Source organism: Pelophylax lessonae (assembly GCF_965119305.1).
Source record: "Pelophylax lessonae genome assembly, chromosome: 11".
In the NCBI taxonomy this organism is placed as follows: Eukaryota; Metazoa; Chordata; class Amphibia; order Anura; family Ranidae; genus Pelophylax; species Pelophylax lessonae.
This window is the reverse complement of record NC_138778.1, coordinates 148334206-148348988: the sequence shown is the minus strand read 5'-3', so window position 1 is coordinate 148348988 and position 14783 is coordinate 148334206. Positions and strand designations below refer to the sequence as shown.

General features: G+C 45.8%; 1 protein-coding gene across 1 annotated transcript in view; it reads left to right on the top strand.

Moving 5' to 3' along the window:
- The window catches only part of ERBB2 (erb-b2 receptor tyrosine kinase 2), a gene marked incomplete at its 3' end in the record, with an annotated part of 299046 nt that overhangs the window by 278885 nt on the left and 5378 nt on the right, over positions 1-14783 (top strand). Inside the window, exons 25-26 of the mRNA XM_082272837.1 lie at positions 5722-5898; positions 9861-10116. Coding sequence (XP_082128963.1) covers positions 5722-5898; positions 9861-10116 — 433 coding nt within the window. The remainder of the gene's footprint in view (positions 1-5721; positions 5899-9860; positions 10117-14783) is intronic.

Below are 14783 nucleotides of genomic sequence, written 5' to 3'. Positions count from 1 at the left end.
AAGTCATGTGACAGAGAGTCTCCGGGGGTGGGGGCCTGTTGCTGTGGAGATGTGGTGTATACAATCAGTTGTAAAAAAAAAAAAAAAAAATCAGTTGTAAAAAAAAAAAAAAAAAAAAATATATAATAATAAAAATGAAAATAAAAATAGAGGTAAAGAAAAAAAAAAAAAAAAAAAATATTATGAAAAAACTGATAATATTTAACCTAGAAAAAATAATAAGAAATAATGCATATATACTACTATGTATAGGCGTGTAAAGATGGGAATGAAATAAGTCCATGACGGAGAGGGGCTTCTCATAGTTAATTGAGATGAGGGTGGTAGTATTTAAAGGTAGAGGGAAAAGCAGAATATGAAGTATTCTGGAGAAATAATGCAGGATGTGAAGTATTGCTATATTTAGGATACTCAGTAGTAGTTTTAAAGTAGTGGGTTCACCTCAATTTCTTCGTTTAAGCCCCCCGGTGTCAGGGAGTCCAGGCGATATATCCAATAGGATTCTCGAGCACACAGGCGTTTAAACCTTTCTGCTGGAGGAAGATTTTTCGGTATGGATTCAATAATCCACACTTTTAGGTCCGCTGAAGATTGGTGGTGGTGCTGCAGGAAGTGTTTGGGGACGCTGCGTTTGTCGTTGCCAGCTTCAACAAACCTTCTGTGTTCCCCAAATCTTTTGCGTAGAGTGCGGATGGTGCGGCCTACGTAAAGTAGGCCGCATGGACATGACATACAGTATATTACGAACTCCGTGGAACAGTTGAAAAAATCTGGAATGGTATATTTTTGTCCTTTTGTAGAAAATTCTTTTAGGCCGTGTGTAACATGCTTGCAGGTGAGACATAATTTTGTCCTTTTGTAGAAAATAGGACAAAAATATACCATTCCATTCCAGATTTTTTCAACTGTTCCACGGAGTTCGTAATATACTGTATGTCATGTCCATGCGGCCTACTTTACGTAGGCCGCACCATCCGCACTCTACGCAAAAGATTTGGGGAACACAGAAGGTTTGTTGAAGCTGGCAACGACAAACGCAGCGTCCCCAAACACTTCCTGCAGCACCACCACCAATCTTCAGCGGACCTAAAAGTGTGGATTATTGAATCCATACCGAAAAATCTTCCTCCAGCAGAAAGGTTTAAACGCCTGTGTGCTCGAGAATCCTATTGGATATATCGCCTGGACTCCCTGACACCGGGGGGCTTAAACGAAGAAATTGAGGTGAACCCACTACTTTAAAACTACTACTGAGTATCCTAAATATAGCAATACTTCACATCCTGCATTATTTCTCCAGAATACTTCATATTCTGCTTTTCCCTCTACCTTTAAATACTACCACCCTCATCTCAATTAACTATGAGAAGCCCCTCTCCGTCATGGACTTATTTCATTCCCATCTTTACACGCCTATACATAGTAGTATATATGCATTATTTCTTATTATTTTTTTCTAGGTTAAATATTATCAGTTTTTTCATAATATTTTTTTTTTTTTTTTTTTTTTTCTTTACCTCTATTTTTATTTTCATTTTTATTATTATATATTTTTTTTTTTTTTTTTTTTTTACTACTGATTTTTTTTTTTTTTTTTTACAACTGATTGTATACACCACATCTCCACAGCAACAGGCCCCCACCCCCGGAGACTCTCTGTCACATGACTTCCTTTTTTGGCCAGATTACTCATTGTGTATACCGCATCCCCACAGCAACAGGCCCCCACCCCGGAGACTTTCTGTCATATGACTTCCTGTTCTGACCTGATGACTCATTGTATATATCGCATCTCCACAGCAACAAGCTCCCGCCCCCTGAGTCCCTCAGCTATAAAACTCCCAGTCTGTCACACAAATCAGCATTGCCTGAGGAAGGAGCACGCATGCTCCGAACGCGAGCACCCCCCTGCCACTATTGGATGTAAGCCTGGATACTGAACGCTGCCAGAACCACAGGAAGTGTCGGACTCCACCGGCACAGCCAGGACCACGGCCGCCACAGTGTACTTCCCGAACATCCCTGCAGTGTTGCAGAAGAACTATTACCATTTGCTGATCAACGATTTCCTCTGTGTGAGTTACTACGTTGTTTTTATGTAATAAATAACCTTTTAATCTACACTGGGGTGGCGCTGCTTTTCTTCTCCTACCCCTTTTTGTCTGTTGCAGAGTCCCTCTAGCTCTGTATGAAGCCTGCAGCCACCTCCACCATCCATCTCCACTAACCCGAGGGATTGAACTATCCTGCATACTTCCTAAAAAGACTAACTACAGCCACAGTTGAAACTTTTTTCATAAGATCGAATGTACTTGACTCTTTCACTGGCGCAGGTCGAACGTTGTGTATATGTACCAGATAGGCCAAGTAGCCTCTAGTCGGGTGACTTCGGTCCCTGAGGTTCAACCAGAAAAGATCACCTTTCCTGATAACTATCAGGTATCTGATAAATGTGTGGGAACAGAAAACGACCAGACTTTCTCGGATGGTCGGGGCCAGATAGCTCTAGGGACGCCTGGTTCAGATCCAATCAGCGCCAGTGGTCCTAGAAATTCTAGGCTGGCCTCCTCAAGCCGGCCTGGCCGACTTGGACATGTTAGTCGCAGACGTTCCGTGGGAACTTCGTCTCAGGGAGTGTCTGTGGTCTCAAGGACCAATTTACCTTCGTGCTTTACAGTCGCTGGTTTTAATGGCCTGGCCATTGAGACCCAAGTACTGAAGGACAGAGGTTTGTCTACTTCAGTCATTCCTACCCTTATTAAAGCAAGGAAAGCGACTTCCAGCAAAGTCTATTATCACACATGGAAGACTTATATTGCGTGGTGCGAATCTTTAGGATTTCCTCCACGTACCTATTCGGTGACTCGAATATTGGCCTTTTTGCAACAAGGGGTTGAGCAGAAGCTAGCCTTGAGCACCATCAAGGGTCAAGTTTCAGCATTAGCAATCTTCTTTCAGAAGCCTTTAGCTACCAAATCCTTGGTGCGGAATTTCATCCAGGGGGTGCGGCACCTGGCTCCTCCAGTCCGCGCGCCCTTACCGCCCTGGGATCTTAATTTGGTTTTGTCGGTTCTACAGAAACCTCCCTTTGAAAACATCAGGGAGATTCCCTTGCTTACTCTATCCCAGAAGGTGGCCTTCTTGGTGGCTATTACTTCTGCTCGCAGGGTGTCAGAACTGGCTGCATTATCATGCCAGTCACCATACCTAGTGATTCATAGGGATAAGGTAGTTCTTCATCCTAAGCCATCTTTTCTTCCCAAGGTGGTTTCAGATTTTCATCTGAATGAAGATATTGTACTACCTTCCTTGTGTCCTCAGCCCAAGCATCATCGGGAACATGCGTTGCATTCCTTAGATGTGGTTCGGGCAATCAGGGTATACCTGAAAGCTACGGAATCATTCCGTAAGACGGATTCACTTTTTGTGATCACGGATGGCCCCAGAAAGGGTTTGCCTGCATCTGCCGCGACCATTGCCAAATGGATTAGACAAACGGTGGTACAGGCTTATTCTATTAAGGGTCAGAGTCCTCCGTTCCTTGTTAGGGCGCACTCCACTCGAGCGCTCAGTACTTCCTGGGCCTTTCGCCATCAGGCGTCAGTGGTCCAGGTATGTAAGGCGGCCACCTGGTCGTCGGTACATACCTTTACAAAGTTCTATAAAATTGATGTGACGGCATCGGCGGATGCCTCATTTGGCCGCAAGGTTTTGCAGGCCGCAATTTGAGGAGACCGGTGGTCTACCTCGAGGGTTTTTTTCTGTTTGAAAAAAAAAAAAAAAATTGTTTTCTCTTTTTTTGGTTGAGTCTCATCATTAAGGATGAGCATTGTAAACTTCTAGTTGGCACCGGTTGGGCCTTCTAGATTGGGATTTGATTTCCATTTTCCCACCCCTCAGTTGTGATACTGCTCTGGGACGTCCCGAAGGTGGTGTATCACCGAGGACTACGTCTGTCGATGAGCGCTAGAGAAAAATGGATTTTTGTAAAATCTTACCGTAAAATCCTTTTCTCTTAGCTCATCGACAGACGTAGTCCCCGCCCCTCTGTTTTGGAGTTGGGTTGGGTTAAATTCTCTAAGCACTGCTTTTTCACATAACTGATTTGCTGAGGCAGAGAGAGAGAGGATATACCCTCTGGGACTGCCCCTAGGGTGTGGCCAGAGCTTTTTAATTTCCTGTCTAGTCCTGCTCCTGCGGAGGTAACATAACCCGAAGGTGGTGTATCACCGAGGACTACGTCTGTCGATGAGCTAAGAGAAAAGGATTTTACGGTAAGATTTTACAAAAATCCATTTATATATTATTATATAATATATAAATTTTTTTTTTATAATTGAAAAAAAATAGAAAAATACAATTTTTTATTTTTTTTATAATTGAAAAAAGAAAAAAACTTTTTTAATAATAATAAAAAAAGAAGAATTATTTTTTTAATAATTTAAAAAAATAAATTAATAATAATTAATAGTAATAATAACCACACTCCCTGTCCACTTACCTTTTAAGCAAAGGTAAGTGGACAGGGAGATAAAGCCTTAAAAAACTTCCCCCTCATCTCCTCTTGGGGAAGGAGATGGGCAGGCATTGAGGACAGGCAGGGGAAACAGTCATTAGTTACTGCTTGTCAAACTCCTGGCCACCACAAGAGGGCGCCAGTTCCCCTTTCTCTCACTGAAGAAGGCCGAAAAGCCGCGGCCTCAATTTACGGACGGTGCGGTAGTCCGTGCACTCGGTGAGTGGTTGGGGGGGCGCAAAAGGGACACAACACCTCTTGCAGTGCACCCCAGGCGCCAGGTCGCTAATTCTAGTGCCTGGCGCCCGGGGTTTGTCGAGCCCTGATGTAAGAGATGAGAGGGTGGGGCCTCTTGACTTCTGATAGTGGTGGGCTACAGATAGAACTGGCCCTCTGAGGGCGACCATAATGGGGATGCGGCCCATGATGAAATTTAATTTGACACCTCTGCTCTAGAGCAGTGATGGCGACCCTTGGCACCCCAGATGTTTTGGAACTACATTTCCCATGATGCTCCACTACACTGCAGAGTGCATGAGCATCTGGGGTGCCAAGGTTCGCCATCACTGCTCTAGAGCATTTTCTTTTTTTTTTTTTTTTTTTCATTTTTTGCACACATGGTAAAATCTGCTTTTTTTTTTGGCTGTAAATTGAATTAAAACCCCCATTCAACATCATATGAATTTTAGTGCAAACAAACAAAATATTTTACACAATTTTTCAAAAAAATATAAAGGATGGGCTTGCATCAAGTAAAACAGATACCAAACCTGTCAAGCCTTAAAATTTTGCATGCTCGTGAAATCGCAAAAACCTATTAAACCAAAAAATGACACTTTTAAAGCCTTTCAAAGTTATCGATTTAGGGTCAACAGTGAATTATGACCCTAGAATAATTGCTCTCACTCCAACATTTACGACTGTACCTCACATGTGATGCACATTTGATATTTACATTCACGTGCTTGCCCTACGCTGTGCAATGATATGGGGTATGTACAGGGGTGCTTCCACTTTTTTTATTTTTAACTTGATTAATTTTATATTCATGTTTTACGTTTATTTTTTTCTTTTCTTTTACTTTCCTTTTTGACTTTTAACAAGCCTCCTATATGACAACACTGAGCAGGTGATGGGTCTTGTTTATGGACTTGCCTGAACATCTTGAAAATATTGCGTATAACCAGACCCTTTATCTCTTTTAGGATGAAGAACTCTTGGCTCAGGCCAGCCCCTTGACTACTCAATTCTACAGTGAGCTGTTAAGGGAGGTTGGCATGGACGAGTTGATGGATGCTGATGAGTACCTTGTTCCTCACCATGGATTCTTTGGATCTGAAGATCCCACGCTGGAACATCGTAGTCGAATGTCCTCTACACAGGTATGACCAGCATTCTATCTTCTTATGCTGGAGAAAGGAAAATCCCCTTTTTGGAACTTTTGCAGAAAAATGTTTATAATTTATATATAGTAATTGTGCTGCCTGAATTCAAAGGGGTTGTTCAGATTACGAGAAAAGTTATTTTCATTCACTCCTATAGGGTTTTAGTGATTTACAGCTTCATTATCTTCCATGGGAAAGCCATCTAAAGCCTCGTACACACGCAACGATTGTTGACCGTGAATTTTCGGCCAACGTCCGACCAGCCGATTATCGGCTTGTTAGTATGATGATTCCGACAACCGACTGCGACTTTTCGGCCGAACAAAATCTGGTGTGCAGGCTATAAAATTTTTGTTGGCCGTCAACACAACGGCCGATTTTCCATCAGTCAGTACAGATTTTGGCAGACAAAAATCTGATGAGCAAGACTGGGCATGCTCAGAGAAGAAAAAACACACAGAAAGTCAACCAGAACATGACATCACTTCTGAAGTTGGTTGTTGTTGGCCGAAAAAATTTGTGTGCAGTCTAGAGCACATTTCAACCAACACAACAACACTGGACAAAAGACGGCCGATCGGTCGGCCGATAATCGTTGCGTGTGTACGAGGCTTAAGCTTTAAGCTCCATCTAAGCTTTACAGAAAATGGGCCATTTGGTTTTTTTTTCACTTTTAACATTATCGCTGCACGATTTTTATATTTTATTTCTTGTTGCTAATTATCAGCGTGTGGCTTTGGGTTTATTTTTATTTGTTTGGCTTGCAAGGTGACACTTTTTTGCATATTTTTTCCCAAATAAGTGAAAGAAGTCAGTGAGCGGTTAATGCTGCCAAGTAAACACTGCAGCTCTGCTAAAATCAGAAAGGTCCCTCCAAATCAACTACACTGTATGAAAGGCAAATGGAGGCAATGGGGAGGCATGCTTTTAATGGTGGGGTATGGTTTAGCCTAAACCTCTTCTTTTAAATATTAGGCTGGCTTAAGTCGAAGTGTGATTTACTGTTAGGAATTTTAGTGTATTTGTATTTGGATTTTATAAATTTTTATGCATTTTTAGTGTATTTGTATTTGCATTTTATACAAAATGTGTGTGAAAGTTCTCATTGAGACCCCGTTCACACTGGGGCGACCTGTCAGGCGACCTGGTCGCCTGACAGGTCGCCGTAGGTCGCCTGCCATAGAGAAGCTGTGGACCCTTTCTAATAGGAGCGACACAAGTCGCTCCGACTTAGAAAAAGGGTCCGGAGCTTCTTTGGGGCGACCTGGAGGCGACCGCCATAGACTTCAATGTTATGAAGTCTGTGCCGGCCGCTCCGAGGTCGCGGTGCGAGCTGCGTGCCACGACCTGTGAGGTCGCCCCGGCAAGTCGGATCGCCCCAGTGTAAACGGGGTCTTATCCAGGTCATGGTATAGCAGAGTTACATTTAACTGGACCTGTAATGTTGAAGATGTTGGTAGCCTATCCAAGCCACCTCTTTAAATAAACACTAAAGTTCCTGTTAAGCACTTGACCTGTGGAAGATTTACCCCCCTTTATGATCTGGCTATTGTTTTGCTATACGGCACTGTGTTACTTTAACTGACTATTATGTGGTCTTGCAACGCTGTCCATAAATTAAATTGGTCTTTTTTTTTTTTTTTACCCCCACAAGTAGAGCTTTCTTTTGGTGGTATTTGACCACCTCTGGGGTTTCTTTTGTGCTATAAACAAAAAAGACTAACAAAAATGTATATTTTTAACTTTCTGCTATAAAACACATCCAATAAAAAAATTGAAAAGAATCAAATTTCTTTATTAATTTAGGCCAATATGTATTCTGCTATATGTTTTTGGTGAAAAAAAATAAAAAATCCCAGCAAGCATATTGATTGGTTTGCCCAAAAGTTATAACGTCTACAAACTATGGGATATATAGTGGAATTTTTATTGATTTATTTTTGATACTAGTAATGTTGGTGATAAGCGACTTATATCAGTACTGTGGTAATGCGAAGGACAATCTGACACTTTGTGAGAACCAGTGACACTAATTCAGTGATCAGTGCTAAAAAATACACTGGCTGGGAAGGGGTTAAAGGGTGCCTAACTAGTATTTGTGTGTAGGCAGTGTGGTGTGGTGTTTTTACTAAGGGATGTGCTGGATTTTATTCCTTTTGCAGGGAAACAATATCCACCACATCCCTGCTGACATGACGGCGCTCTGCCTTGTTTACATAGGCAAAACTCTATCCTGTCTCTCTCCCCGCTGATATGTGGGTGCCAGCGGACATCCATTGGCCAGCACTCACTGATTGGCTTCTGCTGTGCTCGCATGTCCCCTGTGAGGAAGTGCAGAATCACATGTGTATATATATATATATATATATATGTGTGTGTGTGTATGTATAATATATATATATATATATATATATATATATATAATGTATGTATATGTGTGTGATTCTGCACAGAATGGCCACCCTGTATCTGTAAATCTGTTTAACCACTTGCCGACTGCCGCAAGTAGATTTACTGCGGCGGTCAGCCCCTCACAGGCAAAGTGACGTATATTTACGTCACTAACCTGTGAGGCTCTGGGGAGCGAGCGTGCGCTGCCGGCGGCGCGCTCCCGCTCGGTCACGGACCCCCCCGCGCGTGTGACCGGCGGACCTGATGTCCGCCGGTCACTCTGCCATCGTCGGGGGAGAAGGAGAAAGGCAGGCAGCTTGTGTAAACAAGCCGCCTGTCATTCTCCCCTGTGTAGAGACAATGATCATACGGTTCTACTATGTAGGACCGTTGATCAGTGTAACTACAGCTCAAGCCACAGCCAATCACAGTTAGAATCACGCCCCTAGGGACACACAGCCCCTCCCTCTCAAATAAAGTTAACCCCTTCACTGCCAGTGTCATTTTTACAGTAACAGTGCATATATATAGCACTGATTACTGTAGAAATGTCACTGGTAACCCCAAAAGTGTCAAAAATGTCAGTCAAGGGTCCAATCTGTCCGCCGCAATGTCGCAGTACCGCAAAAAAAATCGCAGATCGCCGCCATTACGCGTTAAAAAAAAAACAACAAAAATGTCAAAAATCTTTCCCTTTGTTAGTAAACGCGATAACTTTTGCGCAAACCAATCAAAATACGCTTTTTGTGTTTTTTTTTTTTTACCAAACATAGGTAGCATAAAACAAATTGGCCGAAAATGTTAAAAAATTTTGATTTTTACTTTTTTTGGGGGGGGGGGGATTTCATATAAAAAAATGTGAAAAATATTGCTATTTTTGCAAAATTGACGCTCTTTTTTTGTTTATAGCGCATGATCAAAAAATCGCACAGGTGATCAAATACCACCAAAAGAAAGCTCTGCTTGTGGGAAAAAAAGGACGTCAAATTCGTTTAGGTACAGTGTCGCACGGCCGCGCAATTGTCCATTAAAGTCACGCAGTGCCGATTCGCAAAATACCCCCTGGTCTTTTAGCAGCCAAATCCTCCGGGGCTTAAGTGGTTAAGAGAATGCTGAAACTACACAAGTTTAAAGCAGAATTCCCAAAAAAAAAAAATTTTTTTTCTCCCACAAAGTGGGGCTGTGCCCACACTGCATTGTTTAAATGCTCCCTTTTGTGTAGGGGTGCCCCCCCGCATTCAGTGGTGGACTGTTCCTGCCGTCGTCATGGGCGTCATGACATCACGAACAGTCCATTCACAAGACCGCTAGAGTGCGGGAACGGGGATCAGGAGCGGCAGGAACTGGTGGATTAGGTAGGTATATTTCTGCTCTGAAATCCCCTTAACAAAAAGGAGCAGTTAAAAGAGAAGTATGGTGTGTTTTTTTTTTTTTTTTCAGACTGCATGGAAAAACATTTTTTCTTTTTTTTTGCCTGCAGTTCTTCTTTAAGTGTGTGCATATGCAATACAGAAACCACTTCTGCAAACACTGAAAACTAAAACTATTGTCATATTTTCTTATTTCAGAGCGCAAATGAGAATGGCCGACTGTTGTTGGATGGAACAGCTCCCGTGGTCCCGCTATCTCGCACATTGTCACACGAATCGGCTGCCAGTGGCTCTGATGATCTTAGTGACAGGGACAATGTGTTTGATTCCCTTCCCAGAGATAACCGCATTCGGCGCAGGTGCTGTGAGGATCCACCAGAACTTAGAGGCGCTGACGTGATTGATGGAAGGATGATGGACATCAACGGTTGTACATCTCCTGCATACCCTTCAGGTACAGAATACCACTGGGGGTCTACTTGTGGCCTTCTCAGAATAACATGTACATTTGCAGGCACGTGCAACTGAAAGATAAGGTGCAGTTAACCCAGGCCTGTCTCAATGAATGAATGCATTTACATGCATTTGGCAAGGGCCAGTTTAACCGCTTATTGCCCAGGTAACACAGCAGCAAAGAGAGTGGGCTCACTGCATGCTCCCAACATAGAGGCCAAGCTGTCAAAGTAGCTCCTGATCTCTAGGGAAGGGGTTATAGCCCAGGTAAAGAGAAGGTTGGGTGAGAAGGGGTTATAGCCTAGGTAAAGTGAAGGTTGGATGGGAAGGGGGTTATAGCCCAGGTAAGGAGAAGGTTGGGTGGTAAGGGGTTGTAGCACAGGTAAGGAGAAGGTTGGGTGGGAAGGGGTTATAGCCCAGGTAAAGAGAAGGTTGGGTGGGAAGGGGTTATAGCCCAGGTAAAGAGAAGGTTGGGTGAGAAGAGGTTATAGCCTAGGTACAGTGAAGGTTGGATGGGAAGGGGGTTATAGCCCAGGTAAAGAGAAGGTTGGGTGTGAAGGGGTTATAGCCCAGGTAAAGAGAAGGTTGGGTGGCCTAGGTCATAGCCCAGGTAAAGAGAAGATTGGTTTGAAAGGGGGTTATGGCCCAGGTAAAGTGAAGGTTGGGTGGGAAGGGGGTTATGGCCCAGGTAAAGAGAAGGTTGGGTGGGAAGGGGGTTATGGCCCAGGTAAAGAGAAGGTTGGGTGGGAAGGGGGTTATGGCCCAGGTAAAGAGAAGGTTGGGTGGGAAGGGGGTTATGGCCCAGGTAAAGAGAAGGTTGGGAGGGAAGGGGGTTATGGCCCAGGTAAAGAGAAGGTTGGGTGGGAAGGGGGTTATGGCCCAGGTAAAGAGAAGGTTGGGTGGGAAGGGGTTATAGCCCAGGTAAAGAGAAGGTTGGGTGGGAAGGGGTTATAGCCCAGGTAAAGAGAAGGTTGGGTGGTCTAGGTCATAGCCCAGGTAAAGAGAAGATTGGTTTGAAAGGGGGTTATGGCCCAGGTAAAGTGAAGGTTGGGTGGGAAGGGGGTTATGGCCCAGGTAAAGAGAAGGTTGGGTGGGAAGGGGGTTATGGCCCAGGTAAAGAGAAGGTTGGGAGGGAAGGGGGTTATGGCCCAGGTAAAGAGAAGGTTGGGTGGGAAGGGGGTTATAGTCTAGGTAAAGAGAAGGTTGGGTGGGAAGGGGGTTATGGCCCAGGTAAAGTAAAGGTTGGGTGGGAAGGGGGTTATGGCCCAAGTAAAGAGAAGGTTGGGTGGTCTAGGTCATAGCCCAGGTAAAGAGAAGATTGGTTTGAAAGGGGGTTATGGCCCAGGTAAAGTGAAGGTTGGGTGGGAAGGGGGTTATGGCCCAGGTAAAGAGAAGGTTGGGTGGGAAGGGGGTTATGGCCCAGGTAAAGAGAAGGTTGGGAGGGAAGGGGGTTATGGCCCAGGTAAAGAGAAGGTTCCGTGGGAAGGGGGTTATAGTCTAGGTAAAGAGAAGGTTGGGTGGGAAGGGGGTTATGGCCCAGGTAAAGAGAAGGTTGGGAGGGAAGGGGGTTATGGCCCAGGTAAAGAGAAGGTTGGGTGGGAAGGGGGTTATAGTCTAGGTAAAGAGAAGGTTGGGTGGGAAGGGGGTTATGGCCCAGGTAAAGAGAAGGTTGGGTGGGAAGGGGGTTATGGCCCAGGTAAAGAGAAGGTTGGGAGGGAAGGGGGTTATGGCTCAGGTAAAGAGAAGGTTGGGTGGGAAGGGGTTATAGCCCAGGTAAAGAGAAGGTTGGGTGGGAAGGGGTTATAGCCCAGGTAAAGAGAAGGTTGGGTGGTCTAGGTCATAGCCCAGGTAAAGAGAAGATTGGTTTGAAAGGGGGTTATGGCCCAGGTAAAGTGAAGGTTGGGTGGGAAGGGGGTTATGGCCCAGGTAAAGAGAAGGTTGGGTGGGAAGGGGGTTATGGCCCAGGTAAAGAGAAGGTTGGGTGGGAAGGGGGTTATGGCCCAGGTAAAGAGAAGGTTGGGTGGGAAGGGGGTTATAGTCTAGGTAAAGAGAAGGTTGGGTGGGAAGGGGGTTATGGCCCAGGTAAAGTAAAGGTTGGGTGGGAAGGGGGTTATGGCCCAAGTAAAGAGAAGGTTGAGTGGGAAGGGGGTTATGGCCCAGGTAAAGAGAAGGTTGGGTGGGAAGGGGGTTATGGCCCAGGTAAAGAGAAGGTTGGGAGGGAAGGGGGTTATGGCCCAGGTAAAGAGAAGGTTGGGAGGGAAGGGGGTTATGGCCCAGGTAAAGAGAAGGTTGGGTGGGAAGGGGGTTATAGTCTAGGTAAAGAGAAGGTTGGGTGGGAAGGGGGTTATGGCCCAGGTAAAGAGAAGGTTGGGTGGGAAGGGGGTTATGGCCCAGGTAAAGAGAAGGTTGGGTGGGAAGGGGGTTATAGTCTAGGTAAAGAGAAGGTTGGGTGGGAAGGGGGTTATGGCCCAGGTAAAGAGAAGGTTGGGTGGGAAGGGGGTTATGGCCCAGGTAAAGAGAAGGTTGGGAGGGAAGGGGGTTATGGCTCAGGTAAAGAGAAGGTTGGGTGGGAAGGGGTTATAGCCCAGGTAAAGAGAAGGTTGGGTGGGAAGGGGTTATAGCCCAGGTAAAGAGAAGGTTGGGTGGTCTAGGTCATAGCCCAGGTAAAGAGAAGATTGGTTTGAAAGGGGGTTATGGCCCAGGTAAAGTGAAGGTTGGGTGGGAAGGGGGTTATGGCCCAGGTAAAGAGAAGGTTGGGTGGGAAGGGGGTTATGGCCCAGGTAAAGAGAAGGTTGGGTGGGAAGGGGGTTATGGCCCAGGTAAAGTAAAGGTTGGGTGGGAAGGGGGTTATGGCCCAAGTAAAGAGAAGGTTGGGTGGGAAGGGGGTTATGGCCCAGGTAAAGAGAAGGTTGGGTGGGAAGGGGGTTATGGCCCAGGTAAAGAGAAGGTTGGGTGGTCTAGGTCATAGCCCAGGTAAAGAGAAGATTGGTTTGAAAGGGGGTTATGGCCCAGGTAAAGTGAAGGTTGGGTGGGAAGGGGGTTATGGCCCAGGTAAAGAGAAGGTTGGGTGGGAAGGGGGTTATGGCCCAGGTAAAGAGAAGGTTGGGTGGGAAGGGGGTTATGGCCCAGGTAAAGAGAAGGTTGGGTGGGAAGGGGGTTATAGTCTAGGTAAAGAGAAGGTTGGGTGGGAAGGGGGTTATGGCCCAGGTAAAGTAAAGGTTGGGTGGGAAGGGGGTTATGGCCCAAGTAAAGAGAAGGTTGGGTGGGAAGGGGGTTATGGCCCAGGTAAAGAGAAGGTTGGGTGGGAAGGGGGTTATGGCCCAGGTAAAGAGAAGGTTGGGAGGGAAGGGGGTTATGGCCCAGGTAAAGAGAAGGTTGGGAGGGAAGGGGGTTATGGCCCAGGTAAAGAGAAGGTTGGGTGGGAAGGGGGTTATAGTCTAGGTAAAGAGAAGGTTGGGTGGGAAGGGGGTTATGGCCCAGGTAAAGAGAAGGTTGGGTGGGAAGGGGGTTATAGTCTAGGTAAAGAGAAGGTTGGGTGGGAAGGGGGTTATGGCCCAGGTAAAGAGAAGGTTGGGTGGGAAGGGGGTTATGGCCCAGGTAAAGAGAAGGTTGGGAGGGAAGGGGGTTATGGCTCAGGTAAAGAGAAGGTTGGGTGGGAAGGGGTTATAGCCCAGGTAAAGAGAAGGTTGGGTGGTCTAGGTCATAGCCCAGGTAAAGAGAAGATTGGTTTGAAAGGGGGTTATGGCCCAGGTAAAGTGAAGGTTGGGTGGGAAGGGGGTTATGGCCCAGGTAAAGAGAAGGTTGGGTGGGAAGGGGGTTATGGCCCAGGTAAAGAGAAGGTTGGGTGGGAAGGGGGTTATAGTCTAGGTAAAGAGAAGGTTGGGTGGGAAGGGGGTTATGGCCCAGGTAAAGTAAAGGTTGGGTGGGAAGGGGGTTATGGCCCAAGTAAAGAGAAGGTTGGGTGGGAAGGGGGTTATGGCCCAGGTAAAGAGAAGGTTGGGTGGGAAGGGGGTTATGGCCCAGGTAAAGAGAAGGTTGGGAGGGAAGGGGGTTATGGCCCAGGTAAAGAGCAGGTTGGGTGGGAAGGGGTTTATAGTCTAGGTAAAGAGAAGGTTGGGTGGGAAGGGGTTATGGCCCAGGTAAAGAGAAGGTTGGGTGGGAAGGGGGTTATGGCCCAGGTAAAGAGAAGGTTGGGAGGGAAGGGGGTTATGGCCCAGGTAAAGAGCAGGTTGGGTGGGAAGGGGTTTATAGTCTAGGTAAAGAGAAGGTTGGGTGGGAAGGGGGTTATGGCCCAGGTAAAGAGAAGGTTGGGTGGGAAGGGGGTTATAGTCTAGGTAAAGAGAAGGTTGGGTGGGAAGGGGGTTATAGTCTAGGTAAAGAGAAGGTTGGGTGGGAAGGGGGTTATAGTCTAGGTAAAGAGAAGGTTGGGTGGGAAGGGGGTTATAGTCTAGGTAAAGAGAAGGTTGGGTGGGAAGGGGGTTATAGTCTAGGTAAAGAGAAGGTTGGGTGGGAAGGGGTTAAAGCCCAGGTAAAGAGAAGGTTGGGTGAGAAGGGGTTATATAGCTCAGGTAAAGAGAAGGTTGGGTGGTCTGGGTTATAGCTCAGGTAAAGAGAAGGTTGGGTGGTCTGGGTTATAGCTCAGGTAAAGAGAAGGTTGGGTGGAAAGGG